General features: G+C 42.3%; 1 protein-coding gene across 1 annotated transcript in view; it reads left to right on the top strand.

The window, feature by feature from the left end:
• T265_09841 (hypothetical protein) overlaps nucleotides 1-27555 on the top strand; it is a gene marked incomplete at both ends in the record, with an annotated part of 50661 nt that overhangs the window by 14988 nt on the left and 8118 nt on the right. The window contains 11 exons of the mRNA XM_009176027.1: nucleotides 1057-1183; nucleotides 2180-2346; nucleotides 3304-3431; nucleotides 5542-5740; nucleotides 7205-7310; nucleotides 10427-10548; nucleotides 12084-12177; nucleotides 16506-16613; nucleotides 18257-18333; nucleotides 21205-21312; nucleotides 21804-22020. Of these exons, the coding sequence (XP_009174291.1) occupies nucleotides 1057-1183; nucleotides 2180-2346; nucleotides 3304-3431; nucleotides 5542-5740; nucleotides 7205-7310; nucleotides 10427-10548; nucleotides 12084-12177; nucleotides 16506-16613; nucleotides 18257-18333; nucleotides 21205-21312; nucleotides 21804-22020 (1453 nt within the window). The remainder of the gene's footprint in view (nucleotides 1-1056; nucleotides 1184-2179; nucleotides 2347-3303; nucleotides 3432-5541; nucleotides 5741-7204; nucleotides 7311-10426; nucleotides 10549-12083; nucleotides 12178-16505; nucleotides 16614-18256; nucleotides 18334-21204; nucleotides 21313-21803; nucleotides 22021-27555) is intronic.

Genomic DNA, 27555 nt, shown 5'->3' with positions numbered 1-27555 from the left:
GCATCCTCCACTACATCTCAGTGTGTTACTGAGTTACAAAAACCACCACGATGAGGTTCTGTCTCATCTTGACTGACTAACAGATCTTACATGTGGTGGAAGTTATTTCAGTTGTGATTGATCTCCACTAAACGCACGTCTACTCATGGTCAACCGTTTCGGTATTTTATAGAATCATTTAGAAAATAACCTGACTGTGCTAACTGGAAATAATCTGCAGTTGCAATAAGACACCCTAGGTGTGAATTTTCTCTTTTTAAACGGGCTATGAGCAAGCACTGCAATTGACTGAACCTGAACTTCCCAACTGCACCGACCATGGTAGACACCTTCACTGTACCCATATAATCGTTTGATTGGCAGTTTGTGTAGTGCGCAACGCAATTCTTGGCGTCGTATCTTTATTGTATTGTTGAAGTTTCTCGCAACTCCTATGTGCGGGCGTAACTGAAACCTTGAATCGGTCATTAACTTGGCCTGTCTTACCGTAACTAATAAACTGGATCCCAAAATGCTCAGTTATTGTAAATTAGCTCATTTGAAATGACATTTGGATTCATTTTTATGTTATTCTGTGGGACTGAGCTGAACTATGGTGCTCTGATCTTAACACTATCCGAGGGGTGCCGCATCGAAACAGCCGTCCAAAATCATTTACGGGAACGACAACTGTTATGCCGCGGACAGAGAAACAGCCTCGTTGAAAGCATGCACTGCTGATTATCCCTGATAGGATTGAGATTTGCTTAGAATGCCTTCGTGCTTTGCGGGTTAGCCATGTCTGGAGGCCAAGAAGACTGTCGAGCTATCATCAAAAAGAGTAGAAATTCCATAGTTATTCACAACGAATTAAAGTCTGTCCTTCGAGTTTTAAGTGACAGTGGCAATGGAAAGCTGACTGGTGGATAAATCAAATAAAACTATCAGGACCTTGGACATTTTTTAAGGAATTCGAATGCCTTTCAACTGAAATTCCCAGTATCCTACTGGATCCTGTTTTGAGCCTGACTACTTTTATTTCTGCCTCCCGAAACTTCTGTCCCCTCCACTTTTCAGCCAATGTAATGGAGGCCTTTCGCGAAAAGCAGTTGACATTGATGGGGTGGAACGCAGCTTTTGCACATATGGCTGCAAAGCACAAAGCATGTGCTATACTGAACCCATTCCTGATGAATACTTGGACGTAAGCCTTTTGTTTTTTGTCATTCGACACTTTTTACCTAACTTATTGATGTGACAAGAGGTGACAAAGTAAAGGATTTATCCTGAAGGAATTCCAAAATTCTGGCCACGACCATTGCATAAACCCAGTGTAAAAAAGTTGTGGTGCTTTTAATTAATGCGCTTATCAGCCATCGATAACATGGAATTTTTTACGTAATTTCCATCCACTTGATGTTGTCTTACTTGTGTCCACTCAAAATACTTGCTCGTAATTCCACTTTGGCATGTACTCCATTCTACTGTCCGTATAGTAACAAACAGAATATGTCCAACCGAATTCTGGTAGCCCCGGAAATCGCGAACATACAAGTTTTGACCGATTTTAGGCGCCCAAGCAACGAACTGCAAGATACTATCGTGGTTTGGTTTAGAATAGGTTTCAGTTAGGCACTGAAGCATAACCTGAACTTTTGACTTGCCAACCCAGGTGTGATTTGTGTTTCTGTATTCCGATTGACAAGTAGCCCGTTGTACGATGCTCGACGCACCATAAGAAGGACTAAATGTAGGAGCTTTTGTTCGGTTTTGAACATTTGTCGTTCAACCGAAAACGATACTGGAAATGCAGCTCACACACAAATTACCATCAGACTTCAAAAAATATTGGTTTCCATTATGTGACTACCAATGTTTACGTAGTAAGTCAAACGACACACTGACAAACTATAGGGCCAACTTCTGTGTGCGCTGCTCCACGTGGTATCATTGTTTGATTATATGGCAGAACATTTATAATGGAAAATATCGATAGGTAGACTAGCTTGGTCGAGGCTGGCATTGCTCAGGCGTCACTGCGGTGAGCCAAATTGTGTAAACTGTTGACCGTTGTCATTGTGCACGTTTCTCTTGCAGCTTAAAGAATGGTACTATTGTGCAGTTGCTAAAATTCGAGCCTCTGTGAATTCATTTTACCACGTTCTTTACTTACTTATCCAATTACTTACTTCATCTACAGCAATGCCTAGAGATTATCAATGGTACTCCTCAGAGAACTGGCTACGCTGGAGCTGGGCTTCCGAACACGGATATGTTGATTTTGGTAGACGCCAGCGCGACCTCCACTTGCGACGGTGTAGTTCTGGCATATGCAACAACGTGTCAGCTGGAAGTCACACTAGATCGGTAAAGTTCGCACAGCTCAGAGCTAATTTGTATGACTTCACTTATGTGAAATTTGGTGTTCAAGAATGAAACAAAGTGGGTTGAAACTGAGGCACTATGCCTACCTGATGTATCCCAATAAGAGTGAAACTGCTTGGGGCTGTCATCGACTTTTCAAAAACCTTGTGAGTAGTATTAGGTCAAGAAAAACAATGAACCACATTCAGTGTTGTAAATAACCTTTCGCAATTCGGAAATAATATAGCTTTGGGCTGAGGTGTATGACATATAAAGAGGATGAAAGTGACTTCGTCGATGTGGGGCGCCCTTTCATCGGAATATGCAAGCATTAAAATCGCACTTCCATTTTCTGTCTCGGTATTTTAGCCAAACGGTATATTAGCCGCAAAACGGAGGTCTTGATAAACCATCCGTTTTTTGCATGATACTCCAAGAAAGCACAGTCAAACTGCTAGATCAACGTGGTCGTTCCTTTCAGGGAACTCCATAATTGGTGTTTATTAGAAGAATAAGTCCTTAATGCAATTCTGACGTCACTTGCTGCAAGTCAGGCTCGTATGTTGCTAAGTTAGTATTCTCCTCGGTAGCAAATTGCTCTCAGAACATACAGAAGATATAATCAATGGTCTCCCTGAGCGCACGAATTCAGCACTCACAGATCAAGTCTCAAGAGGGTTTGGTTGACGATTGGCATTGGAAACACCTGCTGGTTTAACATAGAACTCAGTTCAAAGTCAGTGTCTCGTAAGTACAACATTAATTGAGATCAACTAGGGCTCACCAGTAAGTAACGACCACCTAATAACATCCTAAGCGCGAGAACAGTTGGGTTCCAGGTGAGTACCCTGTCAAAACCAAAGGGATATGCAAATGAGTGCGACTGACGAAATCTGTCCTATTCGGGTTCAAGTTGAAAAAAGGTTGACGGAAACTCGAGCACTGCGCCTACCTGGTGAGTCCCAAGAAGGGCGAAACTGGTCGCAAACTGTCGAAGAGTTTTCAAAAACCTTCTGAGAAGTGTATTAGGTCTATCCATGTATCGCGAAATCCCGAATATCGTACCAACCGAAATATGAGGCGACTTGGTGCAGCACATGCAGTTGTTTGAAAGCATCATAAACGAGAGATTCGGCTGGGTTCCAGATGACTTTCTCGTGAAAGCCAAATTGATGTGTAAATGAGCGTATATATCGAAGACTGCGGGTATGCATTTTGGTTCCTACATGGGGGACAGATGAATTAGGGAACTCAGTTATCAATGAGCCGCCACCTCCATTCCGCGCTGTTTTAGGTTACATCTCATTTCATCAAGGGCGCTAGGACGGTCCTTTTTAGATGACCATATATATATATATATTTATATATGTTTGGGAGTCCGCCGGGTAAGCTGTCTGCACAGAGACATGGATAATAATTATGCATGTGGCACAGTGAACTCCTTACTCCATAGCTGATTAATACAGTGAACTCCTTACTCCGTAGCTGATTGATCTTGGTGGTGCAGTCCTTACACCGCTAAACAAGCCGCTCTTCTTACCAACTTCACACACTGCCAATCTTTCTGACCCTTTCCGCGTTATTAGGAATTTCATTACAGTTATAAAACCTAGTCGTTCCAATGCTGCTTCACAAATGAGCGCGTTCAAAGTCAACAGGAAATTGCTCCTAGCTCCTTGAATCTTCTATAAATTGGTGGCTTCTAAAATTCGCATTTTTAAGGACAGACCAACANTGCCAATCTTTCTGACCCTTTCCGCGTTATTAGGAATTTCATTACAGTTATAAAACCTAGTCGTTCCAATGCTGCTTCACAAATGAGCGCGTTCAAAGTCAACAGGAAACTGCTCCTACCTCCTTGAATCTTCTATAAATTGGTGGCTTCTAAAATGCGAATTTTTAAGGACAGACCAACAACCTGCTTTGAAAAAGATTTTAGCATGTCTAGACATCGATTTGCGGTTTCCATACAAGACTCAACTCCAAGACTCACCTGCCTCGATTAGGATAACCCATTCTACAGGTGTTGGAAACTACGACCGTACGGAGATGGCCGCGTAGCAATGGCATGCAAGGCCTTCGTGAAAAGTGCGTTGGGTATGACAGCATAATCCGTTCTATTCGACTAGTTTCCGTTTGACTGCGAACTTTCCACCATATGGCTGGATTTTACGTTTCCGTTTGAATTACTCCAAGTAGATGGATTCAGACTGCAGACGATGTCGGCTTTTGCCAACAATTACAAAATCTTTTGATAAAGATGTGTAGTTCTAAACTTTTTTGGCTGGATACATAAAAGCTTGTGTCAGCAAGCTTGATTATAGGAAATGACAGCGATAATTTCATGAGTTCATCACTCAAGGACAAGGATGTAGACAATCGTCCGCTTCTCTTCAGAGGCAGCTTTACCGAAGATAATCAGTTACTTGGCCAACTAATGCTCCCTAACTAAAAATGGAAAGGTCATATGTGAAGGTGTGTTCAAAACTGCTGATAATATGGATGCCAGTCATGTGATTGTGTGCTCAAAATTGCTTCTGCGTTGTGGTTGCTTCCATGATGTCAGTTAGCTCGTGCACGTGCTTTATTTCTTGTCAAGGCTGACTTGCCAGGGCTTATTTGAACTCCGAGCACTACTTCGTACCGCGGAGAGCGGTAGAGACATCTAAAAGAAGAACGAGTATGTGATCTTTATGAGCGCATCTGTGGTCCTAGAAATCCGTCAATGCACTCAAGACAATACCATCCGCAAAATGCTCGGGAAGGAGTCTGAAAGCAGCATAATGGAAGATGAATACATGTTATTAACCTCTCGTGCCACGAGATTGAAGCTGGCCTATACGTCAAGCAACTTTTGAAGATCGTTTCCACTTATTTGAGATTTTCTTTCAAGGAAAGCAGCTAGCTGAGAAGACATAAAGAAGAAACATACCTATCATAACAGTCCTGGAGAGTTTGATTTAGCCTCCCATGAAACATGAGTGCGACACATACCATATATTCTGTAGCCCATGAGTCTGGAATTTTCAGCTTTGGCTAAGCTCGTCGGCTTGAAAGACAGGAAAGCCGGTGGTGGGATTTGATAAGTCACGCCAGTTTTTTAACGAAGGATAAAACTCATGAAGAAAACTGCTTAAAAGGTTACTGAAAACTTTTTGACAGTCCACGACCTTTTTCGCCCTCCTTGATGCTCATCAGGTAGGCGCAGTCCCCGAGTTTTTGTGAATTTTATTTTTCACTTGAAACCGAATTGGACAGATTCCGTCAAATATATTGATTGCATATATCGATTGCATATCGATTGGGTTTTTACGGTCGACTCAACTGAATCTCTCATCTATGATATTCTGTCTAGTTGTCGAAAGGATGAAACTCCTGCGATCACTCAACTGCTCCGGTTATCCTGGGTTGAAGTTTGCAGCTCGGTTGATTCAGCGCCATTCAACATGACGGTACAATTTAAACCACGATTTAGTTTTGTTACAGGTGACCATCAAAATTTTGACATACCTGGAAAGTCGCTTTCAACACAAACTTATTGGTAAGAAAATGTTTCCATGTCATCGAAATCTCAATTAGAAGATTGTAGATTTGAAAGAACACGATCATAAACATCAAGTGACGTCTTCTATCAAATGCTCTTACTGACTTTCTGCGCCAGATAGAAGACACTTCAGGATAACAATGCGGGTCAATCACACTCTTTGTTCGGCACTTTTCAGCTCAGATTAATTAGAGTTTGCACACAGCGCGCCCATCTGTCTCTCTTTTCAATGTCAATCCGTGATATTCCAAATCGATGCACTGTAACCACCGGGTTGCTTGTCCGATTGACATTGACGTCATCCAGAACGCTGCATTATCCAGCTCTTCAGCTTTGGATGTCGTTTAGGAAACCGGCCGAACTGCAGCCTCATCGCTGAAGAAGGCAGCATCCTTACTTCATCTGTGGATTCGTCCCCATCGTTGGATGTTACTAATGAGCAAATGGAAATCCACTTTGAACGTCATATCCATTCCAATAAAGGCGTTAACCTTAGAACTTCAGAAGTTGGACCTTGTGGGTGGTTTACCCAAACCAGGTGCATCAATGTAGATGTACCACCAACCACGTCCAGTTCAACTTGCCGTGATCACGTTGCTAACCCTTTTCCAATGCTCCTCCGCCCAAGGTTAGCCACTCAACTACAGTTTGAGTGCATTATGAGGCACTCGAACGCAATCGTTTTCCTGGCCCCTTTTATCTGTTTTAAAGCGCTGCCGTCTAGATTTCCTGCCGGGGGGCGGGGTTATACCGGCTTTTTACATTATAGCTACTACTGAACCTGAGCAAAAACGGATACATTGATTGCTCTACTTACTGCATGCCAGTACCACTAGACCACGGTTTTTGCGAACCTACCCTCACTTGGGTGACATTCTTGAACTACACATAGCGGTTCTTTCTTGCGCGATGGAGATAGGTGTGAAGGTTGTGTATGGCAGCAACACACGTAGATGTGTCACAATCTCCCTAAAATAGGTGCACGACCCGCTCGGCGTCCTCAAGATTCCAAAGAGTTTGACAGGAAATTACCTCCAATTTGGCGGATGACTCATCCGCATGACGGTCCTGCCAGAACAGCCAGGCCCCCGTTAGTCCATAGCATGCTTAGAGTATGTGCACTTTTGGGGAGGGGATTGGTGCATTTGTTTATCATGGTAACCAAAACGCGTATTCCGTCTGATCTTACCTATCTTGTTGCGCGATAAAGATCTGGACGTTGGTTTTGTGAAAGTGCTGTATTATAGAAGCTTTGTTGGCCTAACCGAACAATAAATGGAGTATATAGGTTTTCTAAGTTATTTTTCGTAATTTCAGGCCAGTTTTGGGCTACATCAATTTGTGTCCATCATCCATCGGGTTCAACTATCCGGACATCAAAATTGTGTATTCTGCCATTCTTCATGAATTAGGACATGCTTTGGTGAGTTTCACACTCCTCCAAACATATGCCCTTGAAACCAGTCGTTCAGTGTTTGTTTTGCGAGTAACACAGGAGATCGCACTTCTGCACAGCAGTAATCCGGATGAACAGTCGTTGACGGGGAACAGCTCGGTTTCGATTTTGCCCTTAGTTACCCTGATTCTTAATACACCTCACTTGCAGAACAAAATTTAATTGATAGTGCCGAATAATTCTTCAGTTGTCAAGCAGAGCATTGGTTTGCTGACGATGCATAGCTATAAATTCGAATCGTCCACAGGCTCAATTGACTGAGGCGCTCTGTTGTAACGTAAGAATTGTATCCTCCGTTTCCAATCGGTTTCCTTACTTCGACTTCATGTCCAATGAATGTGACGCAGTTTCATAGACTCTTTTGCAAGTTCATAAGTCTGACTTTCCACAAGTCTTGGAAATCATCACGAGGGATGCTCTTACTAAATACGAAAACCACTGCCACACTAGACGCACGCATTCTTGACCGAAAGGATTGTTACTTTTGAAAACAAATGATAAAATTATTGCGCTTTTCACCCGCAGATTACCCTTGTTTACGAAGCAAGGTGGAAACACAAACCGAAATAATGTGGCGACAAAATGATGCCATAAGATTCGCTTAGAAAAAAACACCAAAGCACAGAATCAGTGTTTGCATCATTAAAAATATGCATACATTGTTATAAGATATCCGACATATGAATAGACGTTTTATTCTCTGTCTGTACCTTTTTTTCTAAATCATGCGACAGATTTTCTCACTCCCGATAGTTTTTTGTTGAGTTCACTCCAGTTCTCTCATACTGAAGTGTATTGACAGTTTGTTTTTGGCATTACCGAGGTTTGTACTCCCCGGGTAAGCTTCGTGTTTTTCTGGAACGCGAACTTGCTCTCCTGCCCATGTGTGATAACTCAGGTAAAACCAATTGGTCACGGGGTAGCAATGTCAAATCGCCTGTCTAGCAAGTTTGGTGGCTGGGTTTCGGATCTTGCCACGTGCCGAGGACTATATTGTTTGAGCTGCAATAAGAGCGAAACTCGTGTCCAGCGTTTTCATTTGTGGTGCAGTTTGACGCGGGTAATCTCATAGAGACACAAAGAGGACTATCCAAACCTGATGCACTATTAATTGGACCCATTTTAATGCACTTGTATGAAGCATTAGTTCTGTTTTTTTGTTTTCTTTCTTCACTATGAGCAAAATTTGTCCGACGTGATTGCAGCAGCTTCGGTCCTTGTCTATGGGTTACTACTGCATAAATGAAGGTAAAAAATTCAACTTTAATGTATATGACGTGTGGCAATGTGTCGTAGCTAGTACAAAGACCTATACTGTCAATGGCTTCATTTGCTCATATCATGGTGTCGGACTAAGTAGTTAACTAAATTTCACGGTCATGCATATCCATCCGGCATTTTGGTCTGATTCTTCGTACTCCACTCTTGTGCAGACTTTATTCAAGTGTCCTTAAAATCCGTACATATTAGTTCGTGTAGAGTAAGTAGCTGCAATACATCATATGTGGCCGGATTTCACGTTTGCTCACACAGTTATTCCTACAAGAATTTCCACCATGGAAGTCGTCACCCGATTTCGAACAGCATCTTTATGACTAAAAAGTAGATCATGGAAAGACAGACGAAAACAGTATCCTTGTGATCTTGGCCTGTCAAATTTGATAAATACGGCCGGATTGTTTCGTCGGACCAGTTTTCTGGTCCATAGCAGAGCAGCCAGTTACTGTTGGATTGTTGAAATTCTAAGGTCCCCAAGACTGAACACTTCCCACAAATACCTGTAGGGATCCTGATCTGCCTTGTTTTGACCAGGAGTGGTGGTCTGACGGATCACTGAATTTTTAAAGATTTGACGGCGATAGATCTTCTCCTCCATAGTTCCAGATGTAAGTAAGCGATAAACCACCACATTGGACTTTTGACCGATTCGGTATGTCCGGTCATCTGCCTGAGTATCCGTAGCAGGGTTTCAACTAGGATCCAAAATTATGACACGACTGGCTGCAGTCAATGTAAGGCCAACTCCATCAACCTGCGTAGTGAGAAGTATTACAGTGTAAGAACAATTCCTTTCGAACAAACCTATGACATCTAATCGTTCTTCAACTTTTGTTAGGCGGCCATCCAAACGAAGCACTCTGTGTCCCCGGGAGTGAGAAGTGTTTTCGGGATGATGGTTCATAGAAAAGACAACTTTTTTCAGCCATGTCCTAGAACCGGATACTCTGAGAAAATATCAGCGTTTTTGGGACGGCCCCACTGCCAGGCTGTTTTTTGCGTAGGAACGAACTCGTCAACAAGCTAAGAAACATGAGCTTACCCGGTTCGTGGACGAGGTATGAGGCCGGAGGCAAACGGTTTCTTTGAAAGTGGCCTGTCCTGGAGAAACGATATAAAGAGGTTACCTATACGGTAAAAATGTGTACCTTCCGGGATAGTAATGTACACATGAGAGCGGACTACCTTTCACTGAGCAACTCATATTAATTAACAGTTTTATTTTTTGGGAATCGTTCAGAATCAAAACCGATGGATGAGTAATTGCTTCCCGAAGCCAGGTTGGGGTGATTTTATTCCAGGTTGGCCAAGAAATTTCGATGCGATGTTGATCGGGACGAACAAATTGAATTCTCTTACCCCGTGTTAAAAGCGAACTGGGCGACTGCTTTGTTATTTGGTTAGGAGCCTGGAATTTGAGTCATAATATCAGGCGATCGGGTCGTGCCACGTTTTTTGGAGGTTTCAACCAAGACCGTGCATGCAGTAAGTTGCTTTTCCACTCCCGTCAAGCTGTTGTTATCATATCTGCCATAAAAGTCTAGAAATTTTTGAATAATTAGTTAGAATACTAAGAAACATCCCCCCGATGCTAACCGTAGTGGACTAACCGGATCCAGGACTTACATCACTGCGAATGACTCTCATGAAAATGAGGTAGCTTCATAAACGTTGATTTATATACTCTGGTTCGCGACAAAGCCTGTTGACGTTCCCGAAGACTGTTATGCTCATCTGTGTTTCCCAGTGCCTTCTTACCTTACCCCTCTGTATTTATCGTTTCCTCTCACCCTCTCCACTTTCAGGGGTTCTCATCTTTGTTGTATGCATTTATGCGGGACACTGATGGAAACCCGAGAACTCCACGCGATCCAAACACAAATCTTCCGAACCTGGGACGAACAGACCATGGGACATTCAGAGCAGCGTACGTTGAAGCTCAGTTTTGGCTAGTAAAAGCAAGCTTCAGCCCGTTTAATTATTGTCTATCTTTCCTGACGCGAACGTACATCTACCTAGTAAAAACGACGAAAAGCACTGATTTGTATCAATCATCAAGTTGCAGAGATAGACTCATGTGTTGCAATCCACACTAGTGTTAAGCTTCTTCGGATTAGTCATTCGTATGCTGCATATCATGCTGGTGTTGAACTTTCTCGGATTGGTTGAGTTGCACCTGAAACTGTTTTGGCTCAACGCTGTGGAAATATTTCGATCCATTCACATAGGTTATCAATGCAGCTGCTTTTATTTAAGTCATTTCATACTTTGTTATTACCTTGTGATCGCCTCATGTAATTTTCTTTTACCCACTCTTAACCACTTTCTAATGGCCGTAGATGTGGTTGTAACATCGATAGCACAACATCAATGTTCGACAATGCTGCTTCGGGCGGCTTCAATTCTAAGACATTCTTTGATTGATGGCAAATTTTCCACGGTTGTTTGATTCCAATAGGGCCGCCGTTATTGCAAAAGCGCGCCAACTGACAATTTCGCACTTCTCATTGATTCACTCGTCGGGTTCAACCAAGCTGCAAATAAACAGTTCTGCAAAACTTGCTTAGTCATGATGGATGTGCTATTTGGTGCTTAAAATCCTTCAACTTAGGAACTGTGGCTGTTGAGCCGCAATGTTCTTCTTATGATACAGATTACAAAATGACAGGAATGTTAAGGACGTTGCACTTTTTTCTAAATTTTACTTTTATTTTGCTACTTCTGGACTTGTCTTCCCCGGTAGTTTCTCAAACCATATTTTGTCCGTTGCCTCATATGACGACTAGCTCGGCTGGGACTACAGACACGTTTAGGTCACATATATCATACATCTGTAATAAAGTTTAATGGTTAGCTATTCGTTCAGACCAGTGAATTCCATGTTTGTGTAACTGGTAGGAATCTTCAGTGCTTGGAATATGCCGGTCGGTTATTTGGGCAGTTATTCCGCAGCGAACAATTCTTTTCAGACTGTTTATTTTCTGCTTTCGTACAGTCGAACTGTGTCATGTAGGAGACACGCAAGAACGAGAGTGAATGACGCATTCAGTTACAAAAACGCTTACTATATAGACCTCTGAAGCCAAGAAGTTTCTGTCAGGTAAGTCTGACAAAATGGTACGCATAATGAATGTCACGTGGCTCGACTCCAGCCCTAGGCTGTTGGACCGCGGCCTTGCACATAGTCCCGACCGTGGCCAAGCCCAGGTAACAATAGACTTCAGACAACTGCCTTGATTACAAAGACCGACGTGGTACAAAGGAATGGTAATGACCACAGCCCTGCTTCACATCTCTCTTCTGTCTCAATTCCCGCTAGCCATATTCACAGTTGGACTGTTATGGATTCGTCCCAGAAGTGTTTACCTGCATCTTTTTCATTCTTTGAGAAAAATCATTGTCTCCCATGACATTATATCTTATCAAGGACAATAATTTTGTCACTGTTCTTTGCCACTTCAGTTCAAGTACCATAGACATTGTCAACCGAGAATGGAAAGCAGCGTTTGGTACGTTCAGTTTGTCAGTCTGGACACTGAAAACTCCTCACGTTTTGGTAAGTGCTTACCTACTTCTGTGTGAAGGAGTTGGCTGTGCCGTCGTGAATACTAGGCTAACTATTCCTTTACCCAAAAGCACCTACAAACCATTTGTTTTTCATGGTCTTCGTTATTGCTCCGTTGCTCAATTAACGTTTGTTGAAAGTACAGATCAATAATAAAGCTGACGTTCTCACGTTTAGCAACACTTTAAGTCGTTTAAGCTGATCAAATTTGGTTGACGTATATAGCGATATCTTGATGCAGATGGTTTACTATTCTCAGCAGAAGGAGTACTGAATTACGACAGCTTGGTGCCTACGTAATTAACTCATTCAGACGCCAACATAGAAGTAACTCACTGCACTAATCGATAGATTCAGTTCAAAGTGTCCCCGGAATACCGCAATTTACCATAATATCTATCAGGAGAATGTAGTTAAAATACTCGTCTATAGTAAACTAGACCCTGGGACTAAACACCAAATGCTAGAGGAACCTTCATGTCTTTATAAAATCACCGAAATTCAACGGAACAGTTTTGGCGAAAGCCCTCTGCTTCCACGGCCAGTGAACAAACCTCCCAAGAACAGGCACTTGAACTGACCAACAAAGGGTGTGGCAACGAAGAAGCCAGACAAACAAAAAGCGCAGTTTTTTCAAACTGAACGACACTGATCGCTTACACTGCACAACTTCACAGACCGATGCATTATGAAAGCTACTGACTGACTATCATAGAAGGCGATCGCTAATCCAATGTTCAATAGGAAATGGATATGTCTTCTTTTGTCAGTTGATGCAGAGGTTATTAGTAGCGGCATGTTCCACGGATGGTTCTGTCGTGCCATAACTGGCTGCCAGTACTATACGAAAGCGGAGGAAATGTTGATGCAAACTGCATTTGTGTGAGTTACAGTGGCGGAAATCTTCAAAGAAATCTTCGACTGATACGAGGTTATGAAACTCAAAGCTTGAATTGCTCTTTTGGCCCGGTTGCTTTCTCCCTCTCCCTCTCAAGTCCACGTGATTCTGACTCTGAATTATCCTTTGACATCTGTCTCACTCTCTCTGTTGTTTCTGATTATTTGAAACACGACCACTTTTTGACAGGAAATACCGAAAATCCTCTTGTACCTTATTCAATGACGAACTACAAAGAACTCGTTTTTTTCAGACCGCTCCTGTAACGATAACCCTTTCCTCGGGAATTTTCTTGTTTGTTAGAAAGTTTATAACAGCGAAGAGCCACAATCCTACCTTTCAAGTGATTGCTAATGCGCACATTTTCCAGTATAATCCTCCAGTGCAAAGAACACCCTTACTGCGTGATCAGTAGTTGGTCTTCCATTTGTTTTATTTGCATCCACATCCGCCAGTGATGTGTAAAAAGCGAACTCTACGAACAGTATGATAAACAACTTGCAACTTCTCCTGGCAGTTATTGTTAGCAACCTCTGACCCACGCACTCAAGTCACACGGGGTAGGCTTTGAGACTGTCTGTCGTTGATCGACTGGCAGAAAAAAACACCGATCAGTGCACGTGCATCCATACAAACATCCTATGTCGGATTCGCACACCGAACTGNATATGTCTTCTTTTGTCAGTTGATGCAGAAGTTATTAATAGCGGCATGTTCCACGGGTGGTTCTGTCGTGCCCCAACTGGCTGCCAGTACTGTACGAAAGCGGAGGAAAAGTTGGTGCAAACTGCATTTGTGTGAGTTACAGTGGCGGAAATCTTCAAAGAAATCTTCGACTGATACGAGGTTATGAAACTCAAAGCTTGAATTGCTCTTTTGGCCCGGTTGCTTTCTCCCTCTCCCTCTCAAGTCCACGTGATTCTGACTCTGAATTATCCTTTGACATCTGTCTCACTCTCTCTGTTGTTTCTGATTATTTGAAACACGACCACTTTTTGACAGGAAATACCGAAAATCCTCTTGTACCTTATTCAATGACGAACTACAAAGAACTCGTTTTTTTCAGACCGCTCCTGTAACGATAACCCTTTCCTCGGGAATTTTCTTGTTTGTTAGAAAGTTTATAACAGCGAAGAGCCACAATCCTACCTTTCAAGTGATTGCTAATGCGCACATTTTCCAGTATAATCCTCCAGTGCAAAGAACACCCTTACTGCGTGATCAGTAGTTGGTCTTCCATTTGTTTTATTTGCATCCACATCCGCCAGTGATGTGTAAAAAGCGAACTCTACGAACAGTATGATAAACAACTTGCAACTTCTCCTGGCAGTTATTGTTAGCAACCCCCGACCCACGCACTCAAGTCATACGGGGTAAGCTTTGAGACTGTCTGTCGCTGAGCGACTGGCAGAAAAAACACCGATCAGTGCACGTGCAGCCATACAAACATCCTATGTCGGATTCGCACACCGAACTGGGCCAACACTCGTTTCGTCTTTGCGGAACAACCAAACCCGTATCAGGTTAGCTTCACGCTTAGCTTACCACAGTGCCCGTCTTTGTATGATGGCGCTATCTGTTGAAATTTGGAAAATAATCCCCTAACCGCAACTGTGATGAATTTTCCAACACCTGGTCAGAGGTGTGGTGCATATGTCAGTGTTTTCCATGACACTTGTGTTTTCCGACACCCCAAGTGAATGAAAAAGCAAACCCGATTGCTGGTTATCACAAGTCTGATATGACACTTTGAAGCAAACAAAGATAATATAAATGTAAGCCAAACCAGACGTTCAAAGCTCTTTGATATCCTCTTTTGTAAACAATATAAGCATAAAAGGTGTGTATTGCGTCATCAGGACTAAATGAATCCCCTGACCAGTTTCCAAGCATGACGAAACCGTAAACTTTTTTGCACGCTGAAGTTCAATGCAGGGAAGGGAGCTCCTGAAGACACGATACTCTACAGCGAATCCAATCCAAACTCACACACCAATACATGCGAAGGACCGGTGGCCCAACTGTAATGTTCCGATGTACCCTAGTATCGGGTCAACGAACTAAGAAACAGGAATTCATTTGGAGGCACGTCAGCGAGGACCCGGGGGAGACAAAGTCCAGGCCCAATGGTCACGTGGATACCTACCGACCAGTACACCATTTGATGGACGAACCGAGAAAACCGCCCAGTCAAACAGCCAGTCACAGCCAACCAACCGCTCCTGACCAGTAGGCAACATATCAACACACACAAACCACCACTCAACGCACAACCACCTGTTCAGTCCGCCTGGCTGAGGAAGGTTTTCAACAAAACCAAAGCATCCTTCCGCCTTAAATCTCGATCAACCTCGGAACCTAGTCACTTGGCCTGACGAAGCTTTTGTGTCAAAAGCGAAACGTTGCCCAGCAATAAATCTACCGATTGTCACCAAACTTTTTCAAAAACAGTAGCAATGAGTTCTTTAGCTTAATCATCACGCAAATTAGCATGCCCTGGCCAGGGAGTATGTATACATGCACGTATTAAATCAGAAACGAAGTACACTGACAGCATATAGTCGGGCGCAAGGTTGTAGTGCCTGTGTGCGGAGGCATAGTGCATATTGAGTCATTGCGTTATATGTGCTTGAGAGTCCACATAGTAACATAAACTGCAGTGTAGTTTGTCGAACTTAATGCTTTGCACTACAGTTTATTCACCATCCTCTTTCGTCTTGGATAGTTGCATTTAGTGCACTGAGCGCATTCATCAAGTTTTCGTGTCAATTTTACTGTGAAGTGATTGCACTGTCATAGTTAAAAGAACTTGACCTTATGAGGGAGATTTTTTAAAATGAACATGCACTTGGAAGGCAAAAATGTTCGCGGTGTTTTCGTGCAAAGAACATATCCATATTAGGGATGTTCGATGCTCTACCTCATTTAAAATAGTGGCAGTTTTCACAGATATTTAAATTGGTCTTTGAAAAATTCCTCATGCTCGTTGATCCATATTTTAATGCAGTCAGAAATTATTGTTGATGGACAACAAACCATAGATATTAGGCTCCTGGAATGTTTGAACAAACATTACTGTATGAATTTTCACAGTCGGTCTCCTGAGTTCCGTTACGATGCCATAATGTTCAACAGGTTAGCTAATCAATTGTGGATAGATGCATGAGATCGAAAGGTTCATACTTTGAAAAAGTATACATTTTACCTGCCCGGGATCAGCGGCATTTTTAGGAATTGTGTGCAGTGTAATTAACTAAAATGTTCCTTACAAAAACCGGGTCTTTATGCGTAACAACTTTTCAAAGGCTTATCCATCTCTAAAACTTTAGCTAAACTGGTAATGTTATTAACCTAGGATATTTAACTTCCGTTTGTCCTCTTGTTTGATGAAAGCTGATATGTTTCCCCTAATCCACCATAGGGATACGCCAGAACCCATTTTGATTGCCCCACTCTTGACGGAGTGGATCTGGAAAACGAGGGAGGGTCAGGTACTGCAATTTCACATTTTGAAAAACGCATTGGGAACGTAAGTCTTTCTATTTTCTCCATACTTTGATACACTAAGCAATGGTTTGCACTATAACGAACGTTACTTGTTCTCCTCCAGTAGCTTTGAGTGTGTTCGAGAACAAGGATGAGGTAAAATGTTTGAATCTTCTATCAGCAGTTATAGACTGTCTAAACCAGCACAGTCATACAGAATATTCACCATCTGAATTTTCTGCACCGTGCCATTCCAAACGCCCCGCCAAGGTAATATACGTTTACTTTCGTAAGACTGTGGTTTTGTGACTTCATGTGTACCATTCAAGATTCCTCCTTGTCAATGAAGCCGATCGATGTCAAAATACCTCGAAGCAGTGCACATCTCCATCGTCCTTGTTTAGATCGTCATGAACCCCTTGCAGAATTTGAACTCATGACCCTATGGTCAGTAGCTGTACACTGTAGCAATGACCACGATGAGTTAATCAGCAGTTTAGTATCTTCCATTTAAACAGGATACAGCACAACCGTCGTTTTACATAACGTGATCCGGCGTTGACTGGCTTTTGTAGTAGGCAGTGCCCCATTGGAAGACCCACGTAACTTGTGGGTTGTTTCTCCGTCGGTGCAGACTAGTCATAGATGGTGAGACTTCGTTTGGTTGCATGGAGTAATGTATTATATCCATCGCGTAACCGTAACTCCCAGGAGGTTGTCAGAGTTTGCCATACTGTCTTGGGTTGCACTCTTGATAAGTCTGAACTAGTCGGGGCCTCCTCGAGTTACCAGAATGCCGACCCTCGTTATGACGTGAGTGACGAAGTTCAGTGTCCTGTTCTCAGACTGTTTGTTCTCAAATAACAGTAATGTTTAAAAATTCACCGCCCGTACTCCCCTGAAATAAGTGAGTTTGCCTGGCAACCTGTCTGACCGTTGGCAAATTACTAACCCATGCTATTTTGCTTCAGTCTTTCCTACATTCGGATACTTTGATTTCGTTGACTTTTCGGACTACCGCTGCCGGTCATAGAGGCTGATGACAGCGCCATTGCTGATATTTATTAGTTTTTGGTTTCACGCCGCAGGCCTTAGACGGTCTTGATAAACCACATGTTCACCTCAAAAGTACCTTGTTATAAAAACACCAGTAACCCATAATTCATGAGACATCTGCGGGAATGCTTTATCCTAAGCTAACGTCACACAGCATTGGGTAGCTCTGAAAAATGTTTCTAGCCACACCGCTTTTGATAACCCACTGATGAAAGCTAAATTCACAGAACTTTCGGCAACACTTTGTAAGCTCTACGACTTGCAAAGTCGTCTCAGACATTTTAGTGTCTACATGCTACTTCAAAGTAGAAATGTAAATGGAAAAATTTCGCAAACGCGAACGTACTGGTGCTGACCACGTCAGCTGAGACAAACTTGAGTTCATTTTCCGCAATTTAAGACCACTACGCCTCGTGGATCAAAAAGCTTACTTGTTGGAAAACTATCAGTTGGCGTACATGACAGCATTGGTATCAACAGCTTGGCGACAATTCCGGTAGTAAACCATGCGATGTATTCCAATGTTGAACATAAAATGACTCACATGTTTGTAGTTTAAGACGACAAAAATCAAAAATAGATCAATTTTGATAATGGTAGTTTTCTGTCAACATTTTTGACTCATTTCAGAATGACCTGATGACGGGATCCATCGAACAATTGCTTGTACCGTCACCTTTAACACTGTCGTTCTTCCAAGACACCGGGTAAGTTCGGATAGGGTGTTGGAAGTATAAAGCTTACTTCATAGTTCACTATTTTAAGGATGCTACTTGCTCAGCTGCCAGATCGAACTGCGAACTTGAAACCGGGCGGGATGTTTCAAGGCCCATGTAGCATGTATTCAGCCTGGTTACATGATGTGTTTGATTACTGGACTCCTGTAAATCCTGTTCACTTTTGGGAGCACTTTGGGACATCTAAGAAAATCTGCCAGTTTCATTTGTTTAACAATTAGTAGTAACTGCCACACAGACAGCTTACACTAAGCATTCTATTCCAGTGCCAAACTGCATGGCGTTTTTTAAATTCTGATTCACCTGTGCCGAATATGAAAAGGCCGTAGAAGGAGGCTATTGGGACTGGAAACTGTATGAAGAAGTTTTGTCGCGATTGACATATTTATGAGTGCCATCAAATGTTCAGATCTTCTAAAAGAATTCTCGTTACTACAAAGTGTTTCCTGGCCCTAATGGAAAATTTGCATATATATATATATATATATAATAATGTATAAGTACTCGCTTTCGAAAAAGTTTGGTGACAATCGGTAGATATAATTACGGTTGCCTTACAGTTTTTTGGTTAGAAACATCTGGCAAAATGAATAAGCTTTTTCTGACAGATTTTTATCTCAATTAAAATACAGAATTAGTTGCACAAGCGGTACTTCACAGTTAAGATAGACCTATACCGTAGAACTGTAGAACTGCACATCCGGCACGAGTAAAAACTCTTACTGGGCAATATTGAAAGGGTCATTTGGTTAACCATAGAATCCGTAAATACCGCACGTTATTCACTCACCGAGTACACACGGGCAGTTGGTATCCGTTGCATTGATAGTCTGAATTGTGAGTGGAGTAGAACATTGCTTCCACTACTCGGGTTCGAACCCCACATGTGTGGATCCTTTTCTTCCATTCTTATTTTTTTCAACGTGATCCTCCGTTTTTTGTCTCAGTGTTGCGCCTATACCGCCTTCTTTGTTTTTTTTTAACTTACCTTGTCATCGCACGTACTGTTTAAATCAACATGTGGGTTTCGCTATCTTTTTGCCGGCTTGCCTCGAGTCAGCGTGACTTTGGGATTCTGTTAGAAATCAGCAGTTCCTAAACCGGTGTATAGAAGCCGGCGTAGTCTCATCATATGAGATTCATACAATTCTATTATTGTACTATTGTATTCGTAATAGCGCCTTTGCTAATGAACCTCCATTTGAACGATTTGACTTTTGGGGTTTTGCGCGTAACCGAACGTAGCCCAACTGATTGCTGGAAAAAATAAATAATATGGGCACTATGAAATTGGCTGCGACCCCCAACCTTGATATTATGTAAACCGGTTGTTTGATCAATAAATACTTAGAAATAATATTTTATTCCTCTTTGTCGCACTAGGACAAAATACTTGCCCGACCGTTAAGGACACTGGGATCGTTCGGATAAAGCTAGTGGTAGTGACAAAGCGCGTTCAGCTAGTATAAACTCGGGCCTTGATTACCCAAGCAGTGAAGTCCAGTATTTTCAGTGGCCACTATACTTAAAACAGTTGACAATCTGGAATCAGCCCTAATGTCTTAGAACCATCCTAAGATAGGCCAGTCGCGGTCGAATGCATTTGTGCATCCAAAAAAGCTGGTGAAAAGCGGCGAAAACTACTCCCCCCATACCGATGGACTGCTGGTTCTGGTCTACTAAACTGAATTTCGCATGAAGTCATCGTGCCTTTTCTTCTGGTCGGTTTCTAGCGATAAATCCGTGTGTTTTTGAGTAGAACTTGTACAGTGGTGTCTTTTCTTGCCGTGTCTGCTCCTCTAAGGCTCTGGCGAAAAAAGTTATGGGATCAACCGAAGTAGAACATAGCAGCCGAAACGTTGCAGACAATGTTAGCCATCACTAAAATACCGAAAGTTTATTTTGAATGCCAAATTTGATTGCAATCGTCGTGGTTAAATTAACTGAAAGACGTTGTCTCAGTTTATCAAAGACATTCGGTTTATTTCACTGATGGGGAATAATACAAAGATCTTAAGGCTTGTATTGGACGGCAGGCCTTCAGATGTAAATGAACCAGTCAGGACTGTGAATGCCACTTGTTTATGAGAACTAAATTCGTTTGTTCCTTCTGGCTCTGCCTGATTTTCTAAGGCCGCAGTTGAATCGGCTAATCAGCCACTAGTTGGAAGCTTATCAATAGATGCTTTTGAGTGTATATACTCTAGAAAATGTTGCTTTATAAATCTATGACACTGAGGAGGAGAAATCGTGGTCACGCAAACGCGCAGTTAGCGCAGTGATGTAACACCGTATTTGTTAGTTTGTAGTAACATTGATAATGTAATTATCACAGACAGAAAAACATGCAGAATAATCTGTTCCTTCTTATCAAGCCGATTTCCCAACAAAGAACGTAATATGCCTTCAGCAACTGTCATTTACATGAAAGGATGACTTCATGAAGTTTGGGTTCACAGCAACGTCACAGTATCATATAATATACATTTCATATGTATTATATATACACTATCTTGACCTAAGACCTCCACCTTGACGTGGTGATCGGGCTTGGGTGTTGCAGTGGTCCCACTGACACCGAGAGTCTTCATACTGTTCGTGAATACAATCTTCCTACAGACTTATTTGAATCGGATTCAAAAGAACCCTGCTCAAAAAACAGCAACCGAGATCCTTTCCCTCGGTCTCCAAGAGGCCCCTAAAATGTACCATGGACCTAAGGATTGTTGCTGTTGTTTGGTCTGGTTTCAATTTAACTATTTTTGTTATGTTCAGTTGTGTTCAAAAAATATATATGGATGGAATCCAACTTTATCAGTGTCTCCGTTTATTTTCTCCCAGATGGTATAATGTCGACATGTCCAGGGCAGCGGACTGGAAATGGGGTAAAGGTTTGGGCTGCACTTTTGTTCAGAAGAGTTGCTACGAGTTCATGGAATCTCGAACTAGGTAAGGCAATTTAATGTTATCACACCTAACTCGAGTCCTTGTACGCTCTCAGAATAGGTCAATGTATTGTTCACACAAACCGTACTTCAAGCCACTTTTGCCACTGTCACCAAAGCGCTTGATTTTTTTTTACAACGATTCTGTTTCAATTGATGTCCTTCCGAACTTCCGACCACCGCCCAACTACGTGACAGATCAACCCATATGAATACGGTTGCGGTAATCTTCTTAGTCTAGTGACTTTTTCTGGCATAAACACACCATAGCAAAAGAAATCAGCTGAAGACGTATTCTCATCAAAAGCATTAAGTTATGTAGATCAGACAGTGTGACCCCGGTCCTTCTGCCGGGTGGACAAGCCCGTTGGGCCATTGACGGTATAGTTGCCATGTGAAGTTCGATTGTTCACCATAGTGGTACTAGTAGTGGATATTCATCAGAACATAATGCAAGTAATGTCATTTGCTTTGATTAATCTCATACACCTGCAGAGAACAATCGATACGCCCCTGGTGTGCAGAACCACCAGCTGGACAAACCGAATGCCTGAGCTACGACAACGCATTTGGACAATGTGATTTGCGAATGCATTCGTCCATACTGGAAGCAGAGTACCAATATTTCCGTCAACTCCCGAACGTGCCCACAAGTATGGTGCCATACTATGGTGGCAAACATTCACTGATGGATCGGTGCCCCTTTATTCGGGTGAGAAACAGTTGTGCCTGGTATGAACTATACGTTCACTGTCGTATGGGCTAGTAATCCAAGTAGACCAAAATTGAGCGGCGTAACAACAAACGAGGTTTAGGCACAACAGAAAGGGATGTTTTTGGTAAGACCAATGCACTCATAAGCGAGTCTGCTCTCCCGTGGTATCCACAGGGGCATTCCACGTTTCTCATTAGGCAATCAACCACACATGATGTCAAAGTCCAGGGAGAGGCCAAATCATTTCAATTTAGAGTTCGCTCTGTGAATAGGGCTAATCTATCCGAATTAACACCAAGCAGCACTATACAGCTGTTTTGGTGTCATCGGAAATCACCAGCGGTGGGTATATCATAGAATTTTAGGGAATTGCAAACCTACAACCTCCCGACAAGTAGTTTGAAACACTCAACCACAAACGGTCAGTCAGCGTTACGATTAACTCGCGCCTAAACAGGGTATTGTGCCACTCATTGATGAGCCACACAATTCGACTCCAGTGTTGACTGGCTCCTTCAGTGATAACTCAAAAAAGGGTTGTATGGATTATTTTTCCTTCTGAGCTTCTTATATATTATAGGGCACGTTACTTGATAATCTCTCTTCTAGAGGCTGCTGCATTTGGTTTTGGTTGGTGTACACTCAAGCGGCTATTTGAAATAAGTGGCAACAATCCAGTACGAGACCGAATGAATGACGACGACGATAGAACATCCTGAAGAACTAGGTGATTCCGTGATTCTCCTTTTCGCTCATGAAATGGTTATTTTTACTTCCATACTTTGTGTGAGATTCACACTGAGGAAAGGCGCTTACTAATATTATTATGCCCTCAGTTGCTCGACACCTATTCAAGGTCCATTTGTGTAATTTTGTCGTCTTAACTAGATTTTCTAACTTATCACGTCGAGTAAGTTAATTTATCTCGAACACAATGAAACATCTTAGCCGAAATCGGCTCGAAGAGTGTTAGGAAGACTGAGCGCCATGTGGTGGTGTATTGTATGGAATTTTTATTATAAAGTTTAAAGGATTTCTACAATCCTTGAAAACCACGGCAACCGAAACGTCGGATTACAACAGCCTGTTTCACTACGGTGTGTTTCGACTTTATAATAAAAAATTCCATACAATAAAACATCCCCTACCAAACAATCTCCCGAAAGGGCAGTAGAGAGGCAGGGGTACATTCAGACGTGAGATCACCACAGTGCCATGCAATCCCACGTATGTCCCTGCTTGAAACTATTCTTCATGTATCTTAGACGTAGATGGAATACGAGGCCGAAGTTGTTCCAAGTAGATATTCGATGTTGTGCCTGACTACACAACGCTTGTAGTGTGAGGTTTCCTAGACAGAAGCATCACTGTTGCCTCAGAGGTGCCAGTCGATATGGAGGAGATTTACCCATCTATCTCTTAACGGGTTAGGAAAGATTAAAGGAATTCCAAAGGAATTTATCAACGCTGTTGCTTAATTATGTGCAGTTCAACTCCTACTAGAAAAGGAAACACTTCTTCTTGGGTAGGACCAAGAACCAAGGAAATACATGGTTTAAGTAGACAGATAGATAATTGGGGCACTTAAAGCAGGTGGACTCATGTGAGCAAAGGGGTCGTCCAAAGTACATTGGCATCCAACAGGGCTCTTTATGTTATGTCGACTATCTGTGAATCCGGCTTTCACGTTTGTTGGTTCAAACAGCATATTTCGCATTTCGTCGTGCTGATGTGTTGCTACTGTATGATTTCAGATAGAAAACGTATTCCAGGGAAATCCTAGACGATTGCCTGTAACCTTGCCTGAAACGACTGACTGAATCATACAGCGAATCTCCTTCGATATGTCCAAGGACCATAATCTGAGTGTGTGCGTCGGTACAGCATGATTACAACGGGCCTGCAGTAAATGTCACTTAAATTGTACAAATGAATATATGTACTAGTTCAATTCCCGGTCGGAAGGTATAACCAACTTTTTCATGCTAAAAGCAGTGTCTTTGTAACTTATGTGCATTTGTGGAGATTGCTGTGGAATTAAAGGGCAATGCGCTTATTAAAAGTGCCATAAACCACAAAACTCTCAGCTGATATGATGAGCTATGTGATCCGAATTAAGATCCGCCAGAGCCTCTTTGAATGGAAAGTGGAATTCTTAACTGCAACCCGAGTAGTCAAAATAAAATGACTGATGACATGACCTAGCCTAAACAAGTAGCATTTTTAATCCCATTAGGCAGCACCATAACAGAGGTTTCATGAATACCAAAACACTGCAAAAAGTTAATAGAGTACTCTGTGGGAATCGGCATTCTTGAACATCACTTCTCGCTTGAGGCCCAGAATATTTGGATACATAATAAAAATTCTAAACAAGTACTGTTCCTCAAACAGCATATTTTGACTACCAAAACTGCTTGTTGCCATTTAGCCTTGGTTTGGAAACGGTAGCGAGTCGTCATCGTATTGTGATGTCACTACAAACCAAATATTTTTCCGTGAGTTTTGAAGGCTTACATTTAAATGGTGAGATCAACTGACTAAAGACGACATAGACGTCATTTATTTAAATTATTTGTGTATAGTGCTATCCAGGACTTTTTTTACGGTGCATTCTTTTTTATGATAACGACTGTCTTTTGGTGAATTTTATTTTGGGGAGGAATGTACACTCCGTGATGCCGAGGAGAACTTGACTTTTGGTGATGAATTCAGTTTCGTAAAATCTTGTGATGTACCAACTTCTACGAAGAACGAATTGTTGCCAAATACAAGTTCCTTAAAAAGCTAAGCAGTATCGATGATCAGTGAGATCAAGCGATGGCTTTTGAGACATCAAACCATACGAAGCTACCTCACCTACATGCTGGACGGAATTTTGTGGCAGCAAGTTTAACCGGGTAATTCGAGGTCAAGGAATTTCGAGATTCTATTGTACCTGGTTCATCACACGTCGTGAGAACTAGGTTAGTTACGATGCTGAGCTACAAGTAGTGCTGAATTATCCAACTGTTTCGAAAGGTTAAGCAGCTCGAATGGCCAGGGATCTGATGCATACAGCTCACTCGTCTCAGTGGTTGGCCTTGCTCGTTATAGACTATGCTGTATTTTGACTTTGAACGGTCCATGTCACAAAGCTCGTTGTCTGATAAAACACCAGCTGTGTTGAACTTGGGATTCCAAGTCTTTAAGAATAATTAGATGTAAACAATCGTCCTTTTACCTAATGTGGACTATTTTACACTGCGCTTCAAGCTGAAATCAGGAAAATTTCGCGGCAACACTAAAGCTTAATAAGCAGTATGTCTTGCACCATCGAGTTTCTGCGCCGGTGGGCGCCCTTTAGTGGGTTCATCAAGGGACTGCAGCGTCGACTGGAATGATATCTTCACAAAGTCGACACCAGATGCCGAATATGACACTACTCACTAGATCACACTAAAAATTGCGAGTTCCGGAAGAATTCGAATCTATCGTTACTCAGTCTGTCATTCCTGGATGTAATGCTGGTCCATCTGAATGATTTTGGCGAAACGCAACAAGGCCGACTTGGAAGTTGGTGTATTCAGATATGAAATAGGTTGGCTGTGCATGATTCATTAACAGAAGAATGGCGTGGCAGACTAAAGGCGCATAATGGCTAAGCTAAACAGTGACAAGTTTCGCATGGGTGAGGCGTTAGGTAAATGAATAAACGGACACACAAATCCACAGATGGGTGCGCGTGAAGACAAATTTTATGGCCTGCAACAAGTCACACGACTGATCGGATCATGTGACTCTTGGCTGCAGGCAGAGAACAACTGTACAGGACTCCCTTCTCCAAATTACAACATTTCATCAGGTAGGCTTTCTGACCTTTCGGGGGTGATGTTAAGGACACCGCATCAGTGTTGAAGATCATGAAGACTGTAAAAGAATTGGAAGAGCTTCCAGAGACTATTTATTAAAAAAATACTCAGTAACTTTCCAATGAGTTTGATTTCTGGTGTAAATATAGTGCAACTCATGCCGGATATCTTTAGTTTGAAATATAAGTTTGGTGGTCACTTCAAGGCAAACTGCTTGAGTTTCTTGGTGGACTGGTTAATGTCTGTGAACGTCTTTTGTAATTTCTTGCCTGTTTCGATATCGCTTTCTAAAGTAACTTATCGAAATCTCACTCCTAGGTTTGAACAACTGTACGTTCGCAACCGATATTTTTCAACAGCTCAGCGAGACTTTCTCTATAAATGAACCACGGCGATACAAAAGATGCCCGTGAAATCTACTCTGACATGGAGTCCTCCTAGGTTTGAACAACTGTACGTTCGCAGCCGATATTTTTCAACAGCTCAACGAGACTTTCTCTGCAAATGAGCCACGGCGATAAAATAGATGCCCGTGAAATCTACTCTGACATGAAGTTTACTATGTATATTTTCCTCAGACAATTGAGTACTCGCACTTTTCAACACAAGCTAGTCAAGGAAACCTGTCTGTCCACAATGAATTGGCGCGTAACTCAGGAATTGTTGACGAAGCGAAGTCAACATCATCATGTCGACGGGCGTGAGAAAAGTACCGCACATGTCCAATCGCCGTCTAGAAAGGTTGTAGTTTTGAATCAGTTGGAAAATGTTTGGAAAGCATCCTGCCAGTCCCCAGATCGAGTGTCAGGCTATTGTTTACACCGTTATGCATTGAGCCTATGTTCAGGACGATACAAAAATTCTGGGTCCGCAGACAGAGCCCTGTCTCGAGATAATGTTCAGCTTTTATCGTTTCAATGCCGTCTGAATCTGTGGGCATCTTATTCTTGAACGTATTTTCCAAGTATACTAGGCTACGTTCCAAGTCGTCTACTTTCTTTTCACTTGCCGTTATTCTATGGCAATTTTGCACCAGTGCTGATGTAGTGCAATCAGTGGTGGTTCTGTCATTCTGACTTACAAGATATCGCTCACGAAAACCTATAAGCTGTACATACTGTAATGTGGTTACTAGTGTTCAAATCAAGCAGCCAACAGGAAACTCAAGCGAGATGTTGTAATATGTTTCAGACTTTTCATTCAGTTCAAGTGATAAAGTTCTTGGATTCATTGTCAGCTTATTATCGAATTAGGTCATGTCGTTGGCTTGTTCGCTTAGCTGGGCAATTCGATTGCGTCATTGTGGAGCTCCCCAATAACGCACCGATGATGTCACCTCGATTGGTGATGAAATGTTTGCAATCGAATTGCCCAGCCCAACGAACAAGCCAACGACCATTTACGCTACCTGAGCTACCGACATTTTCTCTATAGAAAGTTAGGTCATGTTTTGGCTTTGCGCCTTTGTGGCTTAAATTTCCTTCTCAAATCACTTTTCTGTCCTCACGATACGCGGTTTTCGGCTATTTTTTTCGTCTCATGGGGCTCACGATTAGTCTCCTGAATTAGTGTCAACATGCGCGGAATCAAATCGTGGATTAATAGATTCACTGAGTAGTGATGAGAAATCACACAGAAATATAGTAAGGAACGTCTTCTGTGGGCCCTCCCGTGGAGTGAA

The sequence above is a fragment of the Opisthorchis viverrini genome, assembly GCF_000715545.1.
Source record: "Opisthorchis viverrini unplaced genomic scaffold opera_v5_310, whole genome shotgun sequence".
NCBI classification, from domain to species: Eukaryota; Metazoa; Platyhelminthes; class Trematoda; order Opisthorchiida; family Opisthorchiidae; genus Opisthorchis; species Opisthorchis viverrini.
This window is presented reverse-complemented; position numbering and strand designations above follow the sequence as displayed.